Source organism: Hemiscyllium ocellatum, chromosome 18 (genome assembly GCF_020745735.1).
Source record: "Hemiscyllium ocellatum isolate sHemOce1 chromosome 18, sHemOce1.pat.X.cur, whole genome shotgun sequence".
NCBI lineage: Eukaryota > Metazoa > Chordata > Chondrichthyes > Orectolobiformes > Hemiscylliidae > Hemiscyllium > Hemiscyllium ocellatum.
Genome location: NC_083418.1, coordinates 76,007,751 through 76,028,407, shown reverse-complemented (window position 1 = coordinate 76,028,407; position 20,657 = coordinate 76,007,751). Strand labels below are relative to the sequence as shown.

Sequence of the window (20,657 nt, the reverse complement as noted above, 5' to 3'; positions counted from 1 at the left end):
AGCGCAGCAGGTCAGGCAGCATCCAAGGAGCAGGAGAATCGACGTTTCGGGCATAAGCCCTTCTTCATGAAGCCCTTATTCCTGAAGAAGGGCTTATGCCCGAAACGTCGAATCTCCTGTTCCTTCGATGCTGCCTGACCTGCTGCGCTTTTCCAGCAACACATTTTCAGCAGTAGCTAAGAAGGAAAGGGTGATCTAAGCAATAGAAATGCATGGTTTGTGCAGGGATCGTGTAGATTTTCTGAACTTTTAGATCAGTGTTTGTCACAGTGTTTTGTTTGAAAAGACCTTTTTTTTGTTCTGATCAATGTCAAACTGAGATAACATTGCTGAAGATGTGTTGCTGGAAAAGCACAGCAGGTCAGGCAGCATCCAAGGAGCAGGGGAATTGATGTTTCGGGCATGAGCCCTTCTTCAGGAATGAGGAAAGTGTGTCCAGCAGGCTAAGATAAAAGGTAGGGAGGAGGGACTTGGGGGAGGGGCGTTGGAAATGCGATAGGTGGAAAGAGGTCAAGGTGAGGGTGATAGGCCAGAGTGGGGGTGGGGAGGCGGAGATGTCGGGAAGAAAATTGCAGGTTAGGAAGGCGGTGCTGAGTTTGAGGGATTTGACTGAGACAAGGTGGGGGGAGGGGAAATGAGGAAACTGGAGAAAACTGAGTTCATCCCTTGTGGTTTGAGGGTTCCTAGGTGGAAGATGAGGTGCTCTTCCTCCAGCCAATAACATTGTCCCTTTCCTTAGCACTGATAACTTGAATTCAACAAGTGCAATGTTCCACTGTAAAATTGTATCATGTCAGTGTTGTGTTTCATGCTATTTTGTTACAGGACAATGAAACAGGTTGCGACTCTAATGATTAGGACTTAGAAGAGTGAGAGGAGATAGCGTTGAAACATGTAGGATTCTAAAAAGGCTTGATTGGGTAAATGCTGAGAGGATGTTTCCCATCACTGGAGAGTTTAGGACCAGGAGGCATAATCTCAGAATAAAGGGAGACCATATTAAGACTGAGATGAGGAGGAATTTCTTATCTCAGAGAGTCATGAGTCTGGAATTTCTAACCACAGAGAGCTGTAGGAGCAGATTTCTTGTGCATATTTAAGGCTGAGGTGGTTAGATTGTTGATCAGTTGGGGAAGCAAATGTTTATGGGAAAGGGCAGGGAAGTGGATGAGGAGGGTCAGATCAGCTGTAATCCTAATGAATGGTGGAGCAGACTCGAGAGGCCGAATGACCTACGCCTGTTCCTATTTCTTATTGTCTCAAATGGCCACAATTTAAGCAAAACAAGATCATTGCTGTTTTCCAATTAGTTCTTCTGGCAAAAAAAATGTTTTTTTCAAGTTCTTGGTTTAAAGCATTTCAGATTGAAATACGTACTGACCAGAACATGAAGGTATACAACAATGACTGGGTGGCTTTGCCCTTTCCACCATTATAGAAGGAGATTCTGCAATACTTTGACAGTATTCTGCAAGTTACCAAAAACTGAAGTAAGACTGGCCGGTCATTTCATTGGAAAAGCTGTCACATGTGACATGCTCCAGTTTCAGAAAATGATTTTGCTTTCAAGGGAATTGTAGAAAATTATAGTCAGAATGTGCATCATTTTCTCCCCTCTGTTCTGTCACTATCTTCAGATATAAATCATCCAATGCCAGTCTATTGGACTACATTACTATGTTTCTAATGGCAGAACCATGTGGTACAGATACCTTCAGACAGGAAATAGTCTCAAGAAATTCTTGTAAGTTTAAGAATTAATTTAACTTAAAACTGTTTTGAAGCCTTTTAGCTTTCTTTCTGACTGCCCTTTTCATATTTGAATTGTTGGGTTAATTGCTTGGCCATTATATGATGGAATAGTGTTACAGAGAGCATGATGGTGAATCTAAACCTTCCTGAAGGTTTACTTCACATTTAACTAATACTGACTGAATTTAAGGATTGCAGGGACTTGTAATGATGCCTTGAGGTTTAAGTTTCCCAGAACAATGAAGCCTAATTTCCAAGACAGGGGTCATTGGAGAAAGGGCTGTTGAATTGATAGTAAGGAAAGCAGCCTGACAAAATACATGTGAATTGTGCCAGGTTAATTTGTAATTGTCAAGTTGATGATTTTGTTATTGAAATAATTCCTGGAGATTGTTCAGAAATGAAATTTCAAACAAATTAAGCTTGGCTCATCTTAATGAGAGTATTCTGTGCCATTTCATGTTGGGAAGCCGTCCAGCAGAATGCGCTTCTGACCATCACAGTCAGGGAATCAAGGGAGGTATGGACGCTAGTTCAGGGAGAATATCAGACACGTTGATATTGGAGAGTTTCATAGTCTGTTTGCACACAAACAGGAATTACTGGAAAAGCTCAGCAGGTCTGGCCACATGCGTGGAGAGAAATCAGAGTTAATGTTTCGGGTTCAGTGACTATTCCCCAGAGCTGATGGGAACCAGGAATGAAGGCTGATTGAACCTGAAACATTAACTCTGATTTCTCTCCATGCATGTGGCCAGACCTGCTGAGCTTTTCCAACAACTTCTGGTTTGTTTCTGATTTCCATCATCCACAGTTCTTTTGGTTTTTATTTAGTCTGTGTGCATTCCTGTTTCTTATGATTTATCATAACTCAGGAAGCCCAACTGAAAAAGAACTTCATTTGTTGTTGAACAACAAAATGGAGCCACTATTCTGGTGTCCATAGACTAGTCTCAGCATGGGACAGATTGTTCGGCTCGACAAAAGTGAGGACTGCAGATGCTGGAGATCAGAGTGGTGCTGAAAAAGCACAGCAGGTCAGGCAGCATCTGAGGAGCAGGAATATCAACGTTTCGGGCAAAAGCCCTTCATCAGGAATAGTTCTGCTGACCCAACCCTGGGTCTATGTTTTTTTCCCTCTTCTCCGTACCTGGAAATGTTATCGCACATACCTGAGCAACTCTCTCACCCCGGGGAGTCTGCTTTATTTCTAATTTTAAATAAACCCGTTTGGGCATGCTTTGAGATCCCTCTGAAGGAGGTGGGACTTGACCCGAGACTCAGAAGTACAGACACGACCATCATACTACACAAGGTCTCAATTGGATTAGCTTTACGTATAATTTTTAACCTATTTTCCAATCCACCTGTTCAGTGATGTAATGGTACACCTCTGGAACAGGTAGGAATTGCACCTGGGCCTCTTGACTCAAAGGCTGGGACACTACTGTCACACCACAGGACTCCTCCTCTGGGTCTTTTTTTCGATACACTTAAATGCTTCTATGCACAATTTCAAAAATCATCTCAACTTTTTTTCAATTAAGGGCCGCCAGTAATCACATTTGTGATTAACAAGAAATCTTAGCAAGAAAAACTTATTATGGAGACAAGGTCTGTTTCATTTTTTCTCTCTCAACCTAAAAGTATCATAAAACACAACTGAGCGACCTCCCCACCATCAAAATTACTGTAACCATGAATAATCACACAACCCTTTAAAGGCAATGAAGAGTATAAAAAGTGAAAGGCAGATAGAGAAGGGACTGGGTCTGCTTCACCTATTGTCTGATCAACCTGTTCAGAGATATTATTGCACACTTCTGGAGCAGGCGGGACTTGGACCCAGACTTTCCAGTCCAGGGATAGGGATGCTATCACTGCACCACAAGAGGGTCCCTCCCTGTGTCTGCTGTACAAAGGTTTCAGGTCAGATGTCTCAGCTGGACAGGCCATTACCTCATACATAGGGGGACTCAAACTCAATGACAGCCACAGGGAAATTGATTAGTGACTCCCCGTGGACCTTATAGGGATCATCACAGTTCTGTTGATTGAAGCAGCCTTTATACTTGAGTTCCTGAGCACCAATTGTTTCTCTAATGAGAGAGTGAGACTACAGTGATTACACCTGGACATGACCTGGAGATGCCGGTGTTGGACTGGGGTGTACAAAGTTAAAAATCACACAACACCAGGTAATAGTCCAACAGGTTTAATTGGAAGTGCAAGCTTTCAGAGCACTGCTCCTTCATCAGGTGGTTCACAATCACCTGAAGAAGGCGCAGCACTCCAAAAGCTAGTGCTTCCAAATAAACCTGTTGGACTATAACCTGGCATGTGATTTTTAACTTTGTACACCTGGACACATTTTTAATTCCTATATCTTGGTTCCAGTAGTGTGTGTAATAAAGAATATATTATAGGCATAATACCCTTGTTAGACTCCATCTGGAATATTTTTTAATCATTTATGGGACATGGGCACTGCTCCCTGGGCACAGCATTTATTGCCCGTCCCTAGTTGCCCCTTGAGAAGGTGGTGATGAGCTGCCTTCCTAAACCGCTGCAGTCCACCTGCTGTGGGTTGACCCACAATGCCACTAGAGAGGGAATTGCAGGATTTTGACTCGGTGACAGTGAAGCAACAGTGATATATTTCCAAGTCAAGATGGTGATTGGCTTGGAGGGGAACTTGCGGGGTAGTGCTGTTCACATGTATCTGCCATCTTTATCCTTGTAGATGGAAGTGATTGTGGGTTTGGAAGATGCTATCTAAGGGTCTTTGGTGAATTTCTGCAGTACACACTGCTGCTACTGAGTGTCAGTGGTAGAGGGAGTAGATGCTTGTGGATGTAGTGCCAGTCAAACTGCATTGTCCTGGATGGTGTCTACCTTCTTGAATATTGTTGGAGCTGCACCCACTGGGCAATTGGGCAGTATTCCATCACACTCCAGACTCATGCTTTGGAGGTGGTGGACTGGCTTTGGGGAATCAGGACGTAAGTTACTCGCCACAGTTTTCCTTGCCTCCAACCTTATCTTGAAGCCATAATGTTTACATGGCTCATCTAGTTGAGTGTCTGGTTCATAGTAACCTCTGAGATGTTGATAGTGGGGAATTCAGTGATGGTAACACCATTGAAATGTCAAGGATTGGAGATGGTCATTCTGTGGCATTTTGGTGGAGTGAATGTTACTCACCACCTGTCAGCTCAAGCCTGGATATTGTTCAGATCTTGCTGCATTTGGACAAAGACTGCTTCAGTATTTGAGGAATCATGAATGGTGCTGAGCATTGTACTATCACCATTGAACATCTTGTGTTGGAGAGAAAGGCACTGATGAAGCTGCTACGTCAGGCTCCCACTTATTGACTGCAGCTTTACCTTCAACACCACAATTCCAACCAAACTCTGAGACCTAGGTCTTGCCTCCCCCACTCCCAACTCCAACCCCCCTACCCCACACCGCTCCCCCCCACCGCACCTGAATTCTTGACTTCATGACCCGCAGACCTCAGTCAGTGAAAATAGATGACAACACCTCCTCCAATGATAATCCTCAACATTGATGCCATGCAAGGATACATACTCAGCCCTCTATTAAAGTCTCTATACATTCACAACCCTGTGGCCAGATTCTGCCCCAACTCCCTTTTCAAGATGACATCACCATTGTAGGTTGGATCTCAAACAATGACGAGACAGAATACAAGGAAGCGATAGACTGCTCAGCGGCATAGTGTAAAGACAACAATCTCTCCATCAATGTCAACAACATGAAGGAGCTGCTCATTGACTTCAGGAAGCAGAGTGGAGGGCATGTCCCTGTCTGTATCAATGGGGCTAAAGTGGAGATGTTCGAGAGCTTCAAGTTCCTGAGAGTGACAATCACCAACAATCATTCCTGGTCCATCTATGTTAATGCTACAGTCAAGAAAGCACAACAACGCCTCTACTAACTCAGGAGGCTCAGGAAATTCAGCATGTCCACAAAGACTCTTTGCAATTTTTATAGGTGCACCATCCTACCTGGATGCAGCACGGCATGGTTTGGCAACTGTTGTTCCCAAGACTGCAATAAACCCCAGAGAGTCGTGAACACAGCCCAGTCTGTCACACAAACCAGCCTTCCATCCATTGACTCCATCAACACTTCCTGCTGTGAAAAGTGTTCTCTTATGTACTTTACAGGCACATTGTGCCACAGAAAGTGCACCAGAGTAACAGAACAGTGTGCAGATTATAGTGTTACAGACACAGAGAAGATGCAGAGAGAGACCAACATCCACATTTGAGAGGGCCATTCAAAAGTCTGTTAACAACGGGGAAGATGTTCTTGAATCTGTTTGCCGATGTATTCAGATGTTTATATCTTCTGTCTGATAGATGAGGCTGGGAGAGAGTGTAACTGGGGTGGGAGGGATGTTTAATTATGTTGGTTGCTTTCCTGAGGCTGCAGGAAGTGTAGATGGAGTCAATGGATGGAGACTGGTTTGTGTGACGGATTGGGCTGTGTTCAGGACTCTCTACAGTTTCTTGTGGACTTGGGAAGAACCACGCTGAGATTGGCAATTGGTAGGGTGGAGAAAGTGAGGCCTACAGATTCTGGAGAGTTAGAGTCATAAAATGTGTCATCTAACGCCTGGAGGAATAACGCCTTGGGACCGTCCAACCGCATGGCATCAATGTCGATTTCACCACTTTCCTCAGCTCCCCTCCTCCCACCCCATACCAGATCCAACCCTCCAACTCAGCACTGTCCTCTTAAACTGCCCAACCTGTCCATCTTCCTTCACACCTATCCACACCAGCCTCCCCACTGACCTATCAAGATCACCCTACACCTGCAGTCACCTATTGACTATTTCCTTTCAGTCCCCTTTCCCTCCTCGACTCCCACATGCCTAATGATGGGTTTATGCCCAAAATATTGATTCTATTGCTCCTTGATGATGCCTGACCTATTGTGATTTTCCAGCGCCACATTTTTGGACTCGGTAATGATGCTCATTTAATGCCTGATGGACCGAATGGCCTCCTCCTGTGCTGTAGCAAATCAGTGATTTTGGGATGTCCATCCCTGAAATAGTTAAACTCAGGTGCCGCTTAGATATAAAGTACTTGAGTTCACGACATCAAAATGATTAAAACAAAAAGCTGTCCGCAATTTGTTTTTCTGTGTGATGAAGATGGAGAGGCGCAGTGAAGTAAAGACAGAAGATCTCCAGACACAGTTACAGAATTTATTTCAATGAGAGGTCCGTGCAATGAATGCTGAGCTTGCAACATCTCCCTTATTGGGCTAACATTGGGGTTTCAGGATGCAATGAAACTTCACATTCCTAACTAATGTGGGTGGCAATGTGACTCAGTGGTTAACACAGCATCAGACTCAGGTGACTGTGTGGAGTTTGCGCATTCTCCCCATGTCTGCGTGGGTTTCCTCCGGGTGCTCTGATTTCCTCCCACAATCCAAAGACGTGCAGGTCAGGTGAATTGGCCATGCTAAACTGCCCATCGTGTTCGGGAAGTGTAGGTTAGGTGCGTTAATCAGGGGTAAATATTGGGTAGGGGAATGGGTCTGGGTGGGTTACTCTTCGGAGGGTTGGTGTGGACCTTTTGTGCCTGTTTCCACTCTGTAGGGATTCTAATTCTAATTTGTAACTGATGCTGCTTCTTGTGAACAATGGTGTAATTATAGAGGTGCAACTGTAACCAGGTCACCATGTCCATTTTGTTGTTTTGTGTTAGAGATTGGATGGAAGAAATAAAGCAGTTATTCGAAGAAAGAGATAATCCTGAAAAATCCCATCCCAAAACTGAACTCATCCACAACTGAAACAATAAGAATTGGGCCTCTATCCCAGGGATAGCTGAGCCCATGTGGCTTTCTGCTTTGCCCCACATCTATCTATTCTCTCATTTGTTCATGGGGTGCAGATTTCACTGACTTAGGCAGCATTTATTGCCCATCACTAACTGCTGAGCTTAGAGTCACATACAGACCAGACTGAGTAAAGGTAGAAGGTTTACTTTCCTAAAGGATGCCATTGAACCAGACAAAGTTTTATAACATTGACAGTGCTGTCATGTTCACTATTGGTCTCATTTTAAAAAATTTCACATTTTTTTGTTTGAATGTAAATGTCACCATCTGCCTCAGTGAGATTTGAGCCATGTCCCCAGAGTTTCTGGTCAATGACTCTGTTCCTACACCACTGCCTCCCCCTTGGCCTGTATTGAATAGCAATGAGCCCATTGACTAGCTCAGAATGAGACTTTCAATGCCATTCTCGGGGAAGCTGCCAACTCTGTCACAATCACTTGCCCAGCAGCTCTCTGGTCCCAGTAGTGCCACCAAGAGTGATGGCCATTGCTGGGACAGCATTCACTTCTCAATGACAATCATTGCTGGAGCCAGATGCAATGGTTAAATTGAGGTGAGGGTTTAGTGGTGGTGATGCTGGGTATCACCAAAAAGCAGACTGATAACCCAGGTGAGAACAGAGGTGTTTGGTGGGAACGTGGGCAGGGCGAGATGTTCGAATGCATTGACAATGAACTGGAGCAAGTCACTCGGCTCTTTGAACCTACTCTGTCATTCAGTAGGATCATGTCTGACCCGATTTCAACCTTAACTCTACATTCCTGCTTATTCCTGATAATCTTTTTACCCCTTGGAAATCAAGAATCTATCTCTCCCTCTGCCTTAAAAATATTTAAACGTTTTGTAAGCATTGCTTTTGGATGAAGGAAATTTCGAAGATTCCCAACCCTCAGAGAGAAACATAATTTCCTTATCTCTGTTTTAAAAAAGCTGCCACTTTATTTTTAGCATTGATCCCTAGTTCCAAAGGAAGAGAAGGAAACCAAAATGAATATCTTAGCGGAGTGGGTGGGGGGATCTCTGAATGACTCTGGGGACGTGTTCATGTCCTTGTTCACCATCAGGTGACTGAGCGGGTGATGCAGGATCACACATTGGGTGCTGACTTCCATCTGTTAAAGATGAAGTCCCTGAAGAGGGGTGAGGAGCCTTAAAATGGGCATTTACTGAACTATGAGGGGTCACAATCAACCCATGGACAAGGATATCTCCCAAAGCATTAGCAAGTTTGAATGAAATTGCAGAGGCCAGCGAGATGCACCCTTGGTATTGCATCCAATTTCCTCCCCCTTCATCCAGCTGTCCTGCCCCCTGGCATGCATGATTTCACTCTGTGTTATTATCTGGTCAGGCTACCTACAATAGGTCAGCGCTTTGACCAGGAGCGAGTGGGGGTGAGCAAGAAATGTACCATCTCTTACTTTTTGCTAGACAGCCGATAATTAATCGTTTTACACTCCAAGCATGGGATGGGGGAGTCATCTCTTGGCAAAAAGACATATCATTAAAATCTCAAGTCTTAGCTATTTTTGGCATTTGTTTCTCAAACACATCTTGCAGAACATGCACTTTCTCCAATCAGATGGAAATGCGCTCTTTGTGAGGAATCCAAAAATAGTGAATACGTTCTGTTGCAAAATACAGGATTTAATGGGCCTTTGTTTCTTAGGAATGCTCCCAGAGAAGAATGGAACAATGAGCATTTATTAACAGCAGCTGTCACATTCTCAATGAATTAATGTGCATGGAAGGTGTTCTTCTTTAATTGCATTCTTTCATGGGAGGTGAACATCATTGGCTAGGTCAGCATTTATTGCCCATTCCTAATTGCCCAGAGGGTAGTTAGGAGTCAACCACATTGCTGTGGGTCTGGAGTCACATGTAGGCCAGACCAGGTAAGGATGGCAGATTTCCTTCCCTAAAAGGCATTAGTGTACAATATTTTCTTACTAATACAGAACAGATTTTCCCTCTTGATAAACTGTCTGTTTCATGCATATTTAAAACCATTATTTATTATTAAAATAAAATTCATTGTTTGCGGTTTTTGTGACATTCCCTTTTCTCTGTTGTTTATAGTGTGTTTAAGATCTCAGTATTAATGAAGGACCCCTAAGAATAAATATGTTTGCTACTGGTTGGATCAGCAGGGGTATTTTCCATTATTATATTGTCAGTAAAGAGCTAGGAATGAATAGAGCCAAGAGTTAATTATATATCGAAGTATCCCAGTGGGCTACATTCACAGCTCCACCGGAGGGCCAGGTTTTGGTGGAACATGCCAGCAGTCTAAGCAATCTCCTCACCAGACAATTGAAGCACAGAGTTGAAGACAAAGAGTTTTCCAAGCCTAATGTGTGGTAGTTTCAAATATCTGAGAACCAAAAGGCAATAGGAAAAGATAACAAGGCATAATGATTGGTAAATTTTGGAGCCCAATTGCTATGGGTGGCACAGTGGCACAGCAGTTAGCACTGCAGCCAGACAGTGCCAGAGACCTGGGTTCAGTTCCCACCTCAGGCGACTCTCTATGTGGAGTTTGCACATTCTCCCGTGTCTACGTGGGTTTCCTCTGGGTGCTCCAGTTTCCTCCCACAGTCCAAAAATGTGCAGGTTAGGTGAATTGGCCATGTTAAATTGCCCGTAGTGTTAGGTGAAGGGGTAAATGTAGGGGATTGGGTCTGCGTGGGTTGTGCTTCGGTGGGTCGGTGTGGACTTGTTGGGCCGAAGGACCTGATTCCACACTGTAATCTAATCTAAATCTAAAAATCTATCATGGCCAATAATGGGTGGCTTCAGGTATGGTGAGTAACAATCTTTGATGATCTAGGGCAGTAGTGTCTGCATTCAAGAGGGTACAGTCAGTGAAATTTCATGGGGGTGGGGGGGAGCTTTTAAGAATCACATGTTAGAGTGAAATGGACCCAGTTTCCCTGAACACAGCTGTCATCAGCTGCCTCATTGTACTGCAATACTGCAGAGGACAGCACAAACACGCCTTAGCTCACTTATTTGAATTTGGAAAGATAAAGAGTTTTCAGATGCTGCCTGACCTGCTGTGCTTTTCCAGCACCTCTCTAATCTTGACTGAATTTGGAAAGAGCCTAATGCCTGTTTGCACCAGGAACAAGGATGTCTTGCTGCAATTTTACAGGACAGTGGTGAGGCTACACCTGGCAATATTGTGGGCGTTTTTGGTCCCCTTACCTGTGGAAGGATGTTCTTGCTCTCAGTGGAGTGCAGCAAAGGTTTATCTAATTGATTCCTGGGATGGCAGGACTGATATAAGGGGATTGAATCAGTTAGGGTTATATTCACTGGAGTTTAAAGAATGAGGAGAGATCTCATAGAAACCAATAAAATTCTATCGAGCCTGGACAGACGAGATGCAGGAAGAAGCAAAAACAGAAATTGTTGGAAAAGCTCTGTAGGTCTAGCAGCATCTGTGGAGAGAAATCAGGGTTAATGTTTTGGGTGCAGTGACCCTTGCATGTCCAACTATTGTTCTCTCTCTCTGGCTGTATCGGCACCTATTGTTTACTCCTCTTCTCCCCTGTCTTCAGTTACTGCCAGTTCTGAAGAAGGGTCCGTGGACCTGAAATGTTAACTCTGCATTCTGCCCACGGACACTGCCAGACCTGCTGAGCTTTTCCAGCAATTTCTGGGTTTTTTTGTTTCAGATTTCCAGCATCAGCAGTTCTTTGTTTTTGTTTGTTTAAATGCAGGAAGGATGTTCTGGATGACGGGGGGGGGGGGGGGGGGGGGGCAGGGGGAAGGGAATGCGGGAGGGGGGGGGGGGGGGGGAGTAGTAGTCTGGTGAGTCCAGAACCAGGGGTCAAGGTTTAAGGAAAAGGGATAAACCTTTCAGGACTGATGGAGAAATGTCGTCAACTTGAGAATGATGAGCCTTTGGAATTCATGACCAAAACATTGTGTGTTTTCAAGATGGAAGTAGCTATGGCTCTTGTGGCTAAATGGATCACAGGATATGCTCTTGCTCTCAAGGGAGTACAGCGAGGGTTTCCCAGGCTGACTACGGGGATAGCAGGACTGATGGATGAGGAGAGATTGACTAGGTTAGGATTGTTTTCACTTGGGTCAGACAAATGATGGGGGGGGGAGGATCTCATAGAGACTTATAAAATTCTAACAGGACTAGACAGGGTAGATGCAGGGATGATGTTCCCGATGTTGGGTGCATCCAGAACCAAGGATCACAGTCTGAAGATTTGGAGTGGACCACTTAGGACGGAAATGAGGAAACATTTGTTCACCCAAAGCCTGTGGAATTCATTACCACAGGAAGAAGTTGATGCCAAAGCATTGCATGTATCCAAGAGGTGGCTAGATATAGCACTTGGGGCAAATGGGATTAAAGGTTATAGGGAGAAAGTAGGATTAGGCTATCTATTGAATGATCAGCCATGATTGTGATGAATGGCAGAGCAGGCTCGCAGGGCTGAATGGCTTCCTCCTGATCCTACCTTCTATGTTTCTATGTTTCTATGTTTCCATATAAGGGGAGGGCTGGATTAGAACATTGAGTAGGATGATCAGCCATGATCGTACTGAATGACAGAGCAGGCTCGAAGGGTAGAATGGCCTACTCCTACCTTCTGTGCTTCTGTGGGCCATGGATGGCTAGTTTCCTTTTGCCAGCACCTACAGAGTGGGCAGCTCATAATGAGCACCTGAAACATTGACTTCTCCACCTTCTGATGCTGCCTGACCTGCTGTGTTCGTCCAGCCTTCTATCTGTCTACCTTGGGTTCCAACATCTGCAGTTTTTTGTCTCATAATGAGCATGCCTGTTTGGCAGGTAGAGCCAGATAAAGCTGGACAATTGACTTTCCAGGCCATCAGGTTAAAAGACAGAGCTGAATAAAGAGTTTTTATGTTCCTGATTTATCTTAACAGTACTATCTTTGATGCATTTTTGATTAGCACATATATAGTATTTCTTAAATCTCAAAAGCACCCTGCTATTACTCATAAATCTGCTATGCAGCAAGATTTTTATTAAAGCTAGATAGCTTTTCCTCCTCACTAATTCAAGTTATATGGTTAAGTTGGGAAGTTCCAGTTTCTTGAACTGCAAAGCCATCGATGGAACATATTCTCCAATTACCTGAGCTTCTCATGAGCTACATTGAGATTGGCTAACATTGCTAGAGAAACTCAGCAGGTCTGCAGAATGTGTAGGGAGAAAACTGTGTTAATGTTTCAAACCCAGTGATTCTTCTTCAGAATTATGAAACAATGACTCTGCTTTTTCTTCACACATGCTGCCAGGCCTGCTGAGTTTCTCCAGCAATTTCTATTTTTTTGTTTCCGATTTCCTGCATCTACAGTTCTGTTTGGATTTTGTGTCTCTTTGGTCTGTTGCAGTAATAGAACATAGAACACAGAACACAGAACACAGAACAAAATAGGTCCTTCAGCACCCGATGTTGTGCCAAAATTTCATCCTACTCTACAATCAGACTAACCTACATGCCCCTCATTTTACTATCATCCAAGCACCTATCCAAAAGTCGCCTAAATGGACCTAATGTCTCTGACTCTACCACCACAGCTGGCAGTGCATTCCACCCACCCACCACTCTCTGTGTAAAGAACCGACCTCTGACATCACCCATAAACATTCCTCCAATCACTTTAAAATTACGTTCCCACGTGATAGCCATTTCCGCCTTGGGAGAATGTCTCTGAATCTTCACTTTATTCATGCCTCTCATCGTCTTGTACACCTCAATCAAGTCACCTCTCATCCTTCTTCGCTCCAATGAGAAAAGCCCTAGCTCCCTCAACCTTTCTTCATAAGACATGCCCTCCTGTCCAGGCAGCATCCTGGTAAATCTCCTCTGCACCCTCTCGAAAGCTTCCACATCCTTCCTGTAATGAGGTGACCAGAACTGAACTCAGGGCTAGTCTAACCAGGGCTTTGTAGAGCTGCAGCATAATCTCGCTGCTCTTAAACTCAATCCCCCTGCTAATGAAAGCCAACACACCACGTGTAATAGGATGCCCAAAAAGATAATTCAGATGGAGTCCTATTCTCCGGCCACAAAGATTGCTTCAATTTCCGTGGGAGTAAAAATTCTATGTTATGAATTTCTGGTTGCCCTGTTATATGAAGGATATTATTGAACTGAAGAGGGCTTAGAAAAGGTTTACCAGGATGTTGGTAGGACTGGAGGGATTGTTTTGTAAAATTAGGCTGAATAGGCCAGGGCATTTTTCACTGAAGCATAGAAGGTTGAAGGATAATCTTACAGAGCTTTATAAGATCGTGAGGGGCATAAATAAGGTGAAAAGCAAGGGTCTTTTCCCTAGGGTTGGGGAGTTCAAAATTAGGGGGAGTGTTTTTAAGGTGAGAGGAGAAAGTTTTAGAAAGGACATAACGGGCAACGCTTTCACACAGAGAGTGTTTTGTGTATGGAATGAACTTCCAGAGAAAGTGGTTGCAATTACAATATTTAACATTCATTTGGTAAGTGCATGAATAGGAAAAGTTTGGAGGGATACAGGCCAAGCAAAGGCAAGTGGGACTAGTTTAATTTGGAAACGCGGTTGGTGTAGACTACTGGACCGAAGGCTCTGTTTCCGTGCTGTGTGACTCAAGCCTCTTGTGCTTCAGACTCTAAAACGTGAAGACGATTCTGTTCTGCTGTCCTTTAGGAATTCAACAGGAACTTAGTTTCAATAATCTGGCCATCCTCAGTGCGGTTTATTTGTATGCTGTATTGATTCTCTGCCCTTTCCTGTGAACACAACCTGCAGGGCTGTCAATCACACCGACTTGAACAGAGTCCTTTTTCTTCTCCAGAGCGCGATGAATGCAGAAACGGACAGCACAGCTGTCACGAGATGGCGATTTGCATGAACACAGTCCGAGGTCACCGCTGTATCTGTAAGCCTGGCTACGTGGGCAATGGAACCATCTGCCGAGGTAGGAACTGTAGCTGCTTTGGAATGAATCGCTATTTCTTTTCCTGCATCCCCATTTCCGACTGTCCACTCCCATCCAGGGCTACCCAGTCCCGGATATGGGGACCACTACACTGCCTTTATTTTGCTTTAGAAGAAATTTTCAAACAGCCTTCATTCCAGTTCATTGGTTTCTCCTTTTATTCTGTCATGATTCAGGCTGAGAGTTTTGTAACTTTGGATACCCTGAAAGGGCTTTGACATCAGTGACTCAGTTCTGTTCCATGAACATGTCCAGCAATCATGCCCACTCTAATGCTTCCTGGGGCAGTGGAAAGCCTAGAAACTTAGAAACTAGGAGCAGGAGTAGGCCATTCAGCCCTTTAAGTTGCTCCTCCATTCAATAACTGGCTGTTCATACAACTCAGTCCCTGATTTTTCCCCATACCCTTTAACCTGAGGAGAGATTTCTAACTTGCTCTTGAACGCATTCAATGTTTTGGCCTGAATTGCTTTCTGTGGCAGAGAACTCCACAGGCTCCCCAGTCCCTGGGTGTGGAAATGTCTCCTCATCTTTGCCCTGAGAAGGCCCACCCTGTATTCTGAGACTGTGAAACCTGGTTTTGGCTTTCCCCAGTCACCAGGAACATCCTTCCGTGACAAGATATTCATTCCCCACCCTCCCCCATTGTCCACCTCCCCCACACTCCCCATCAACACACCTCCTTCAGCCCAACCATGGCAACCTGAAGAAGGCAAAATAAAGGAAATCGGGGGATCTGTTGAATAAATAACAATAAGGTACTTACCTTTAATAAGATGTGATCTCCGCCCCCATCGAGAACCAGTTCCGGATCATTTTTGAAAGCCAGAGTGAGGAATTCTGGACATACCGTAAAAACTGGCAACACCTTTTAATCACACCATCCTACAGAGGAGAAGACGCATTTAAAATGTGGTCACTTCATACTTCTGTTTAACTCCAGGCTTTCTTCAGTAATATCTTTCATTTCTCTTCACTTCTTTATCAACAGTAGTTCGCAAAGCACTTGTCATGTAGGAATCCATCCCAAAGTATTTTTAAAAGAAACTTACCACCAAATTAGTAAAGAAGGCACCGAAGGCAATATCAGGACAGACGATCAACAGCTTGGCAGAGAGGAAGGTCTTAATGTCTACCATAGTGGCCCACACTCAGACCCCACCAAAGCATTGTGGCCACCTTTGTCTGCCTCATTCTAGGAGGATAATTTGGTCTTTGAGGTGGGCACAGGTTCAGCAGGGCTTAAAGAACTAGAGAGAAATGGTGGGGTTGTGATAATGTGATTGGACCAGCATTTCAGAATGCATACATCGCAAAAAGAAAATTCGCATTCAACTTCACTGAGAGGGAGGGCAAATGGAATGCTGCCTGGTATTCCAAAGGGAAGGGATCATTTTGGGTCAGTATGGACCAATTTGGGCCAAAGGGCCAAACTGACTCTCTGACTGTGAAAGGGAGGTGATTCTTTCTAAAACTATGCAAGACTGGTCACACTGCTTCTGGAATGCTGTGTTCCCTTATCTAAAGAAAGGTATAGTAGCATCAGAGCTGAAAATGTGTTGCTGGCCAAAACACAGCAGGCCAGGCAGCATCTCAGGAATAGAGAATTCGACGTTTCGAGCATAAGCCCTTCATCAGGAATGAGAGAGAGTAGCCAAGCAGGCTAAGATAAAAGGTAGGGAGGAGGGACTTGGGGGAGGGGCGATGGAGGTGGGATAGGTGGAAGGAGGTCAAGGTGAGGGTGATAGGCCGGAGTGGGGTGGGGGCGGAGAGGTCAGGAAGAAGATTGCAGGTTAGGAGGGCGGTGCTGAGTTGAGGGAACCGACTGAGACAAGGTGGGGGGAGGGGAAATGAGGAAACTGGAGAAATCTGAATTCATACCTTGTGGTTGGAGGGTTCCCAGGCGGAAGATGAGGCACTCCTCCTCCAGCCGTCGTGTTGTTATGTTCTGCCGGTGGAGGAGTCCAAGGACCTGCATGTCCTCAGTGGAGCATCAGAGCCAGTTGAAAGAAGGTTTGGTTGCTGGATTGAGGGTGTCCAGGGTATACAAGGATTTTCTTATGAGGAGAGGTTGAGTAGGTTGGGCTTGTACTCATTGGAGGTTAGACAAAAGTGTGGACTGCAGATGCTAGAAACCAGAGTTTATGAAAAAGCACAGCAGATCAGGCAGCATCCAAGGAGCAGGAAAATCGACGTTTCAGGCAAAAGTCTTTCATCAGGAATGGAGGCAGGGAGCCTCCAGGGTGTAGAGAAGGTACAATAGGTGAGTGGGGGTGGCTAATCTCCCTTCCCACCTAGCTGCTCCACCCTCCCCTCTGACCTATCACCTCCATCCCCACCCCCATTCACCTATTGTACTCTTTGTGACTTCCCCCACCCTCCCCTCTGACCTATCACCTCCATCCCCACCCCCATTCATCTACTCTTTGCTACCTTCTCCCCAGCTCCCCCACACCCACCCCCCACTTATCTCTCCACCCTGGAGGCTTCCTGCCTCTATTCCTGATGAAGGGCTTTTGCCCGAAACGTCGATTGTCCTGCTCCTCGGATGCTGCCTGAACTGCTGTGCTCATTGGAGTTTGATGAGTGAGAGGTGGCCTTACTGAAACATGTGACTTTCTCAGGGGACTTGACAGGGCAGATGCGGAGAGATTGCTTCCCCTTGTGGGAGAATCTGGGATCTGAGACTACAATCTCAAAGGAAGGAGATCCATTTATAAGACAGAAATGAGGAAGAATTTCTTCTGTTAGAGGATAGTGAATCTGTAGTATTCTTTATTACAGAAGGCTGTTGAAGTTGGGTCATGAAGTGTATTAAAGGCTGAGATAGACAGGTTTTTAAATCAGTAAGAATTATCGGGAAAAGGCAGGAAAGTGGAGTTGAAGATTATCAGATCAGCCATGATGTCACTGAATGGCAGAGAGACGTGATGGGTGAAATGACATAGTTTTAGATTGGATTAGATTACTTACAGTGTGGAAACAAGTCTACACCGACCCACCGAAGTGCAACCATACCCCTACATTTACCCCCTACCTAACACTACGGGCAATTTAGCATGGCCAATTCACCTGGCCTGCACATCTTTGAACTGTGGGAGGAAACCGGAGCACCCGGAGGAAACCCACGCAGACACAGGGAGAACGTGCAAACTCCACACAGTCAGTCACCTGAGGCGGGTATTGAACCCAGGTCTCTGGCGCTGTGAGGCAGCAGTGCTAACCACTGTACCACCGTGCCGCCCACCTGTTCTGTTCCTATGTCTTATAACCTTACGGATCCAGTTCATACTCTGGGTTCCATGGGTGGAATATGAATTCAAATAACCTAAAGAAACCTGGAATTTAGAGGTAGTCTCAGTGCTGGTGGCAATGCAGTGATCATTGATGACTAGAAAATAAAATATCTCATTCACCCGTCCTTTTGGGGAAATCTCTCATCTTTATCCAGGCTGGTTTTCATCTGACTTCAGACCAACCGTCCCAAATGGTGAGGCAATGTGCCCGGTTCAAGACCAATTAGGAAAAAGCAACAGGTATTCCTGTGGAAGGACAAAGAAAAGGTGATGAAGACAAGTTGTGTCAATATTTCATTAAAATCAAAATCCAATCACAGTTTTTAAAAATTAGATAATCATTTTATAGAAATGATGGAAATTATCAAAAATTGAACATTAGATCTTTCATGAAAATTGTTGTTCGAATTGTTGAGGTTGGGGAAAATTGCTTTACCCCCAAAAGGCTATCAATGTTAGGTTGGTCGATATTTTCAGGGCTAGGATTGATAAATCTTTGATAGGAAAAAAAAATCATTGGATAAGTAGGTGGATAAATAGAATTGAGCTACAAATCGCTTTCAATTCAACAGTGTAGCAGCAAGATTGGGGGCAGAATGGCCTGTTGATTGTTGCTCCCATGTGGCATGGTGGCACAGTGGTTAGTACTGCTGCCTCACAGCGCCAGAGACACAGGTTTGATTCCTGCCTTGGGCAACTGGCTGTGTGGAGTTTGCCCATTCTCCCCACGTCTGCGTGGGTTTCCTCCACGTGCTCTGGTTTCCTCTCACAGTCCAAAGATATGCAGGTTAGTGAATTGGCCATACTAAATTGCCCGTAGTGTTAGGTGTAGGGGAATGGGTCTGGGTGGGTTGCTCTTCGGAGGGTCGGTGTGGACTTGTTGGGCTGACAGGCCTGTTTCCACACTGTTAGTAATCTAATCTAATCATACTGCAGTGTTGAGATGTGCTTCCTTCTGTCTGAAGTCTGATATATTTTTCTCATGTGTCTATGGAAAGAAATTAATGTGATAAGCAATGTCATCTGCTCTGAATCATATTAGGAATAATATTTCTTTGGCAGCTATGAACAGAAATAGCAAAGTGCAGGTATGAGCATTTTTATTTCCTCCACCCTCCGCATTGTTGTACCAAAAGCAATCTTTCCACCATTATTACAAGTCAATCTTTTAAGAACGTTCCTTTTTTTTGTGTGTTCACTTGTTTATTGAGAAAAAAAGTGCAGTTACAGAATATTGTACTGTGCCTGAAATGCATCAGCTTGCATCAATACGACTGATAAATGCAATCAGAGCAATCGTTCCCAAAGGAACATGTCGACAAAACAAACTCTTCCTGATACAACAAGGCAAGAAAACCAGGGGAAAATAAATCAAGAGCAGAATAAAACACAGCACTTTCTTTTCCGGCTGTTCCATGTTAAGTCTGTGTGATGCTGGTAATGAAAGCAGCATTGAATGTGTGATAAAGTTAAATTTACAACTTGGAAGGAGTGTCACAAGTCCCAAATGGGGATGTAGCAGATGGAAGAGGAGAGGTATAATTCAGACGCTGCTTTTCTGATGTTCTTGTGTATCAGGTGGGCGGTATACCCAGGCTTCTGGCAGACAGCTACACGCGAGGTGTTTATTTAAATCCAGTGTTGGTTTTGTAAACAACACTTGCATAATAAATGGATTGAAGTAAATTGATATTTAAAGCGCTGAAGTTCTACGTGAGACTCAAATTTCCTAAATTGTTGTTGTTCCTTTCAGAAGACAATCATCTTACTAATGCATTTTTGCATTTGCAGTCGAGCAGTTTGAGGTGCTGAGTCCAGAAAACTCTGTGCAGTTCTTTAAAACAAAGGTGTTCAGCAGCAGACAGGTGTAAAGCACCAGAGAGGGAGACTACTCTATGGGCAGATTGGATTGGAATTGTCCACCATGAGAGCAAGCTGTGTACTTCATTGGTCAGAAGGAGTGGTTGGATCCATATCTGTTCCCCAGGAGTGATCAGAAAGAACCTAATGTTATATATTACCAATCACTCATTTAAAAGCAAACTACTGCAGATGCTAGAAATCTGAAATAAAACTGAAAGTCCCTGAGAAACTCAGCAGGTCTGACAGCATCTGTGGAAAGAGAAACAGAGTGAATGTTTAGGGTCTGATTCTCTTTTTTTTATTTTTCTCTCAACAGACACTGCCAGTCCTGCTGAGATTCTCCAGTTTTTACTGTCTTTGTTCCTGGTTGCTCATCACTCCTCTGCTTACTGACCGACTGTGGTTGCCAGTCTCTCAATATGTTGATTTTAAAACTCTTTGTCATGTTCTTCAATCCCTTTAAGATCATGAGATAGTGACGCCATTTTCCTGCTTTCTCCCTGTAATCTTTGATCCCCTTACTGATGTTCTATAGCTCCCTAACTCTAGAACCTCCTCCGACCTAATGTCACTCAAGATTTCTCTGCACCTCCTGTTCTCACCTCATGAATGTTCCTGATTTTACTCCAATACTGCCTTCAGCTGCCAAAACTTTCATCCTGGAACCCTGCCCTTTGACATCTCTGCTACTCTCGCTCTTTTTCTCTGTCTCTCCCGCTCTCTCCATCTCTTTCTCGCTCTTTAAGACAATTAGCAGCACCTTCATCTTTACCATGTGATTGGTCATCTGTGCTATCTCATGCAGCTCAGTGTCATATTTTGTTCAATAACGCACCAGTGATGTCATTACAATGTGTTTATAGAAATGCTGGTTGCTGGTG

At 44.4% G+C, this 20,657-nt stretch overlaps 1 protein-coding gene across 3 annotated transcripts in view; it reads left to right on the top strand.

The window, feature by feature from the left end:
* The window catches only part of LOC132824275 (protein kinase C-binding protein NELL1-like), a 994,503-nt gene that overhangs the window by 596,982 nt on the left and 376,864 nt on the right, over positions 1-20,657 (top strand). For all 3 annotated transcript variants that reach the window (XM_060838612.1, XM_060838613.1, XM_060838611.1), the window contains exon 14: positions 14,474-14,596. In XM_060838612.1, coding sequence (XP_060694595.1) covers positions 14,474-14,596 — 123 coding nt within the window. The remainder of the gene's footprint in view (positions 1-14,473; positions 14,597-20,657) is intronic.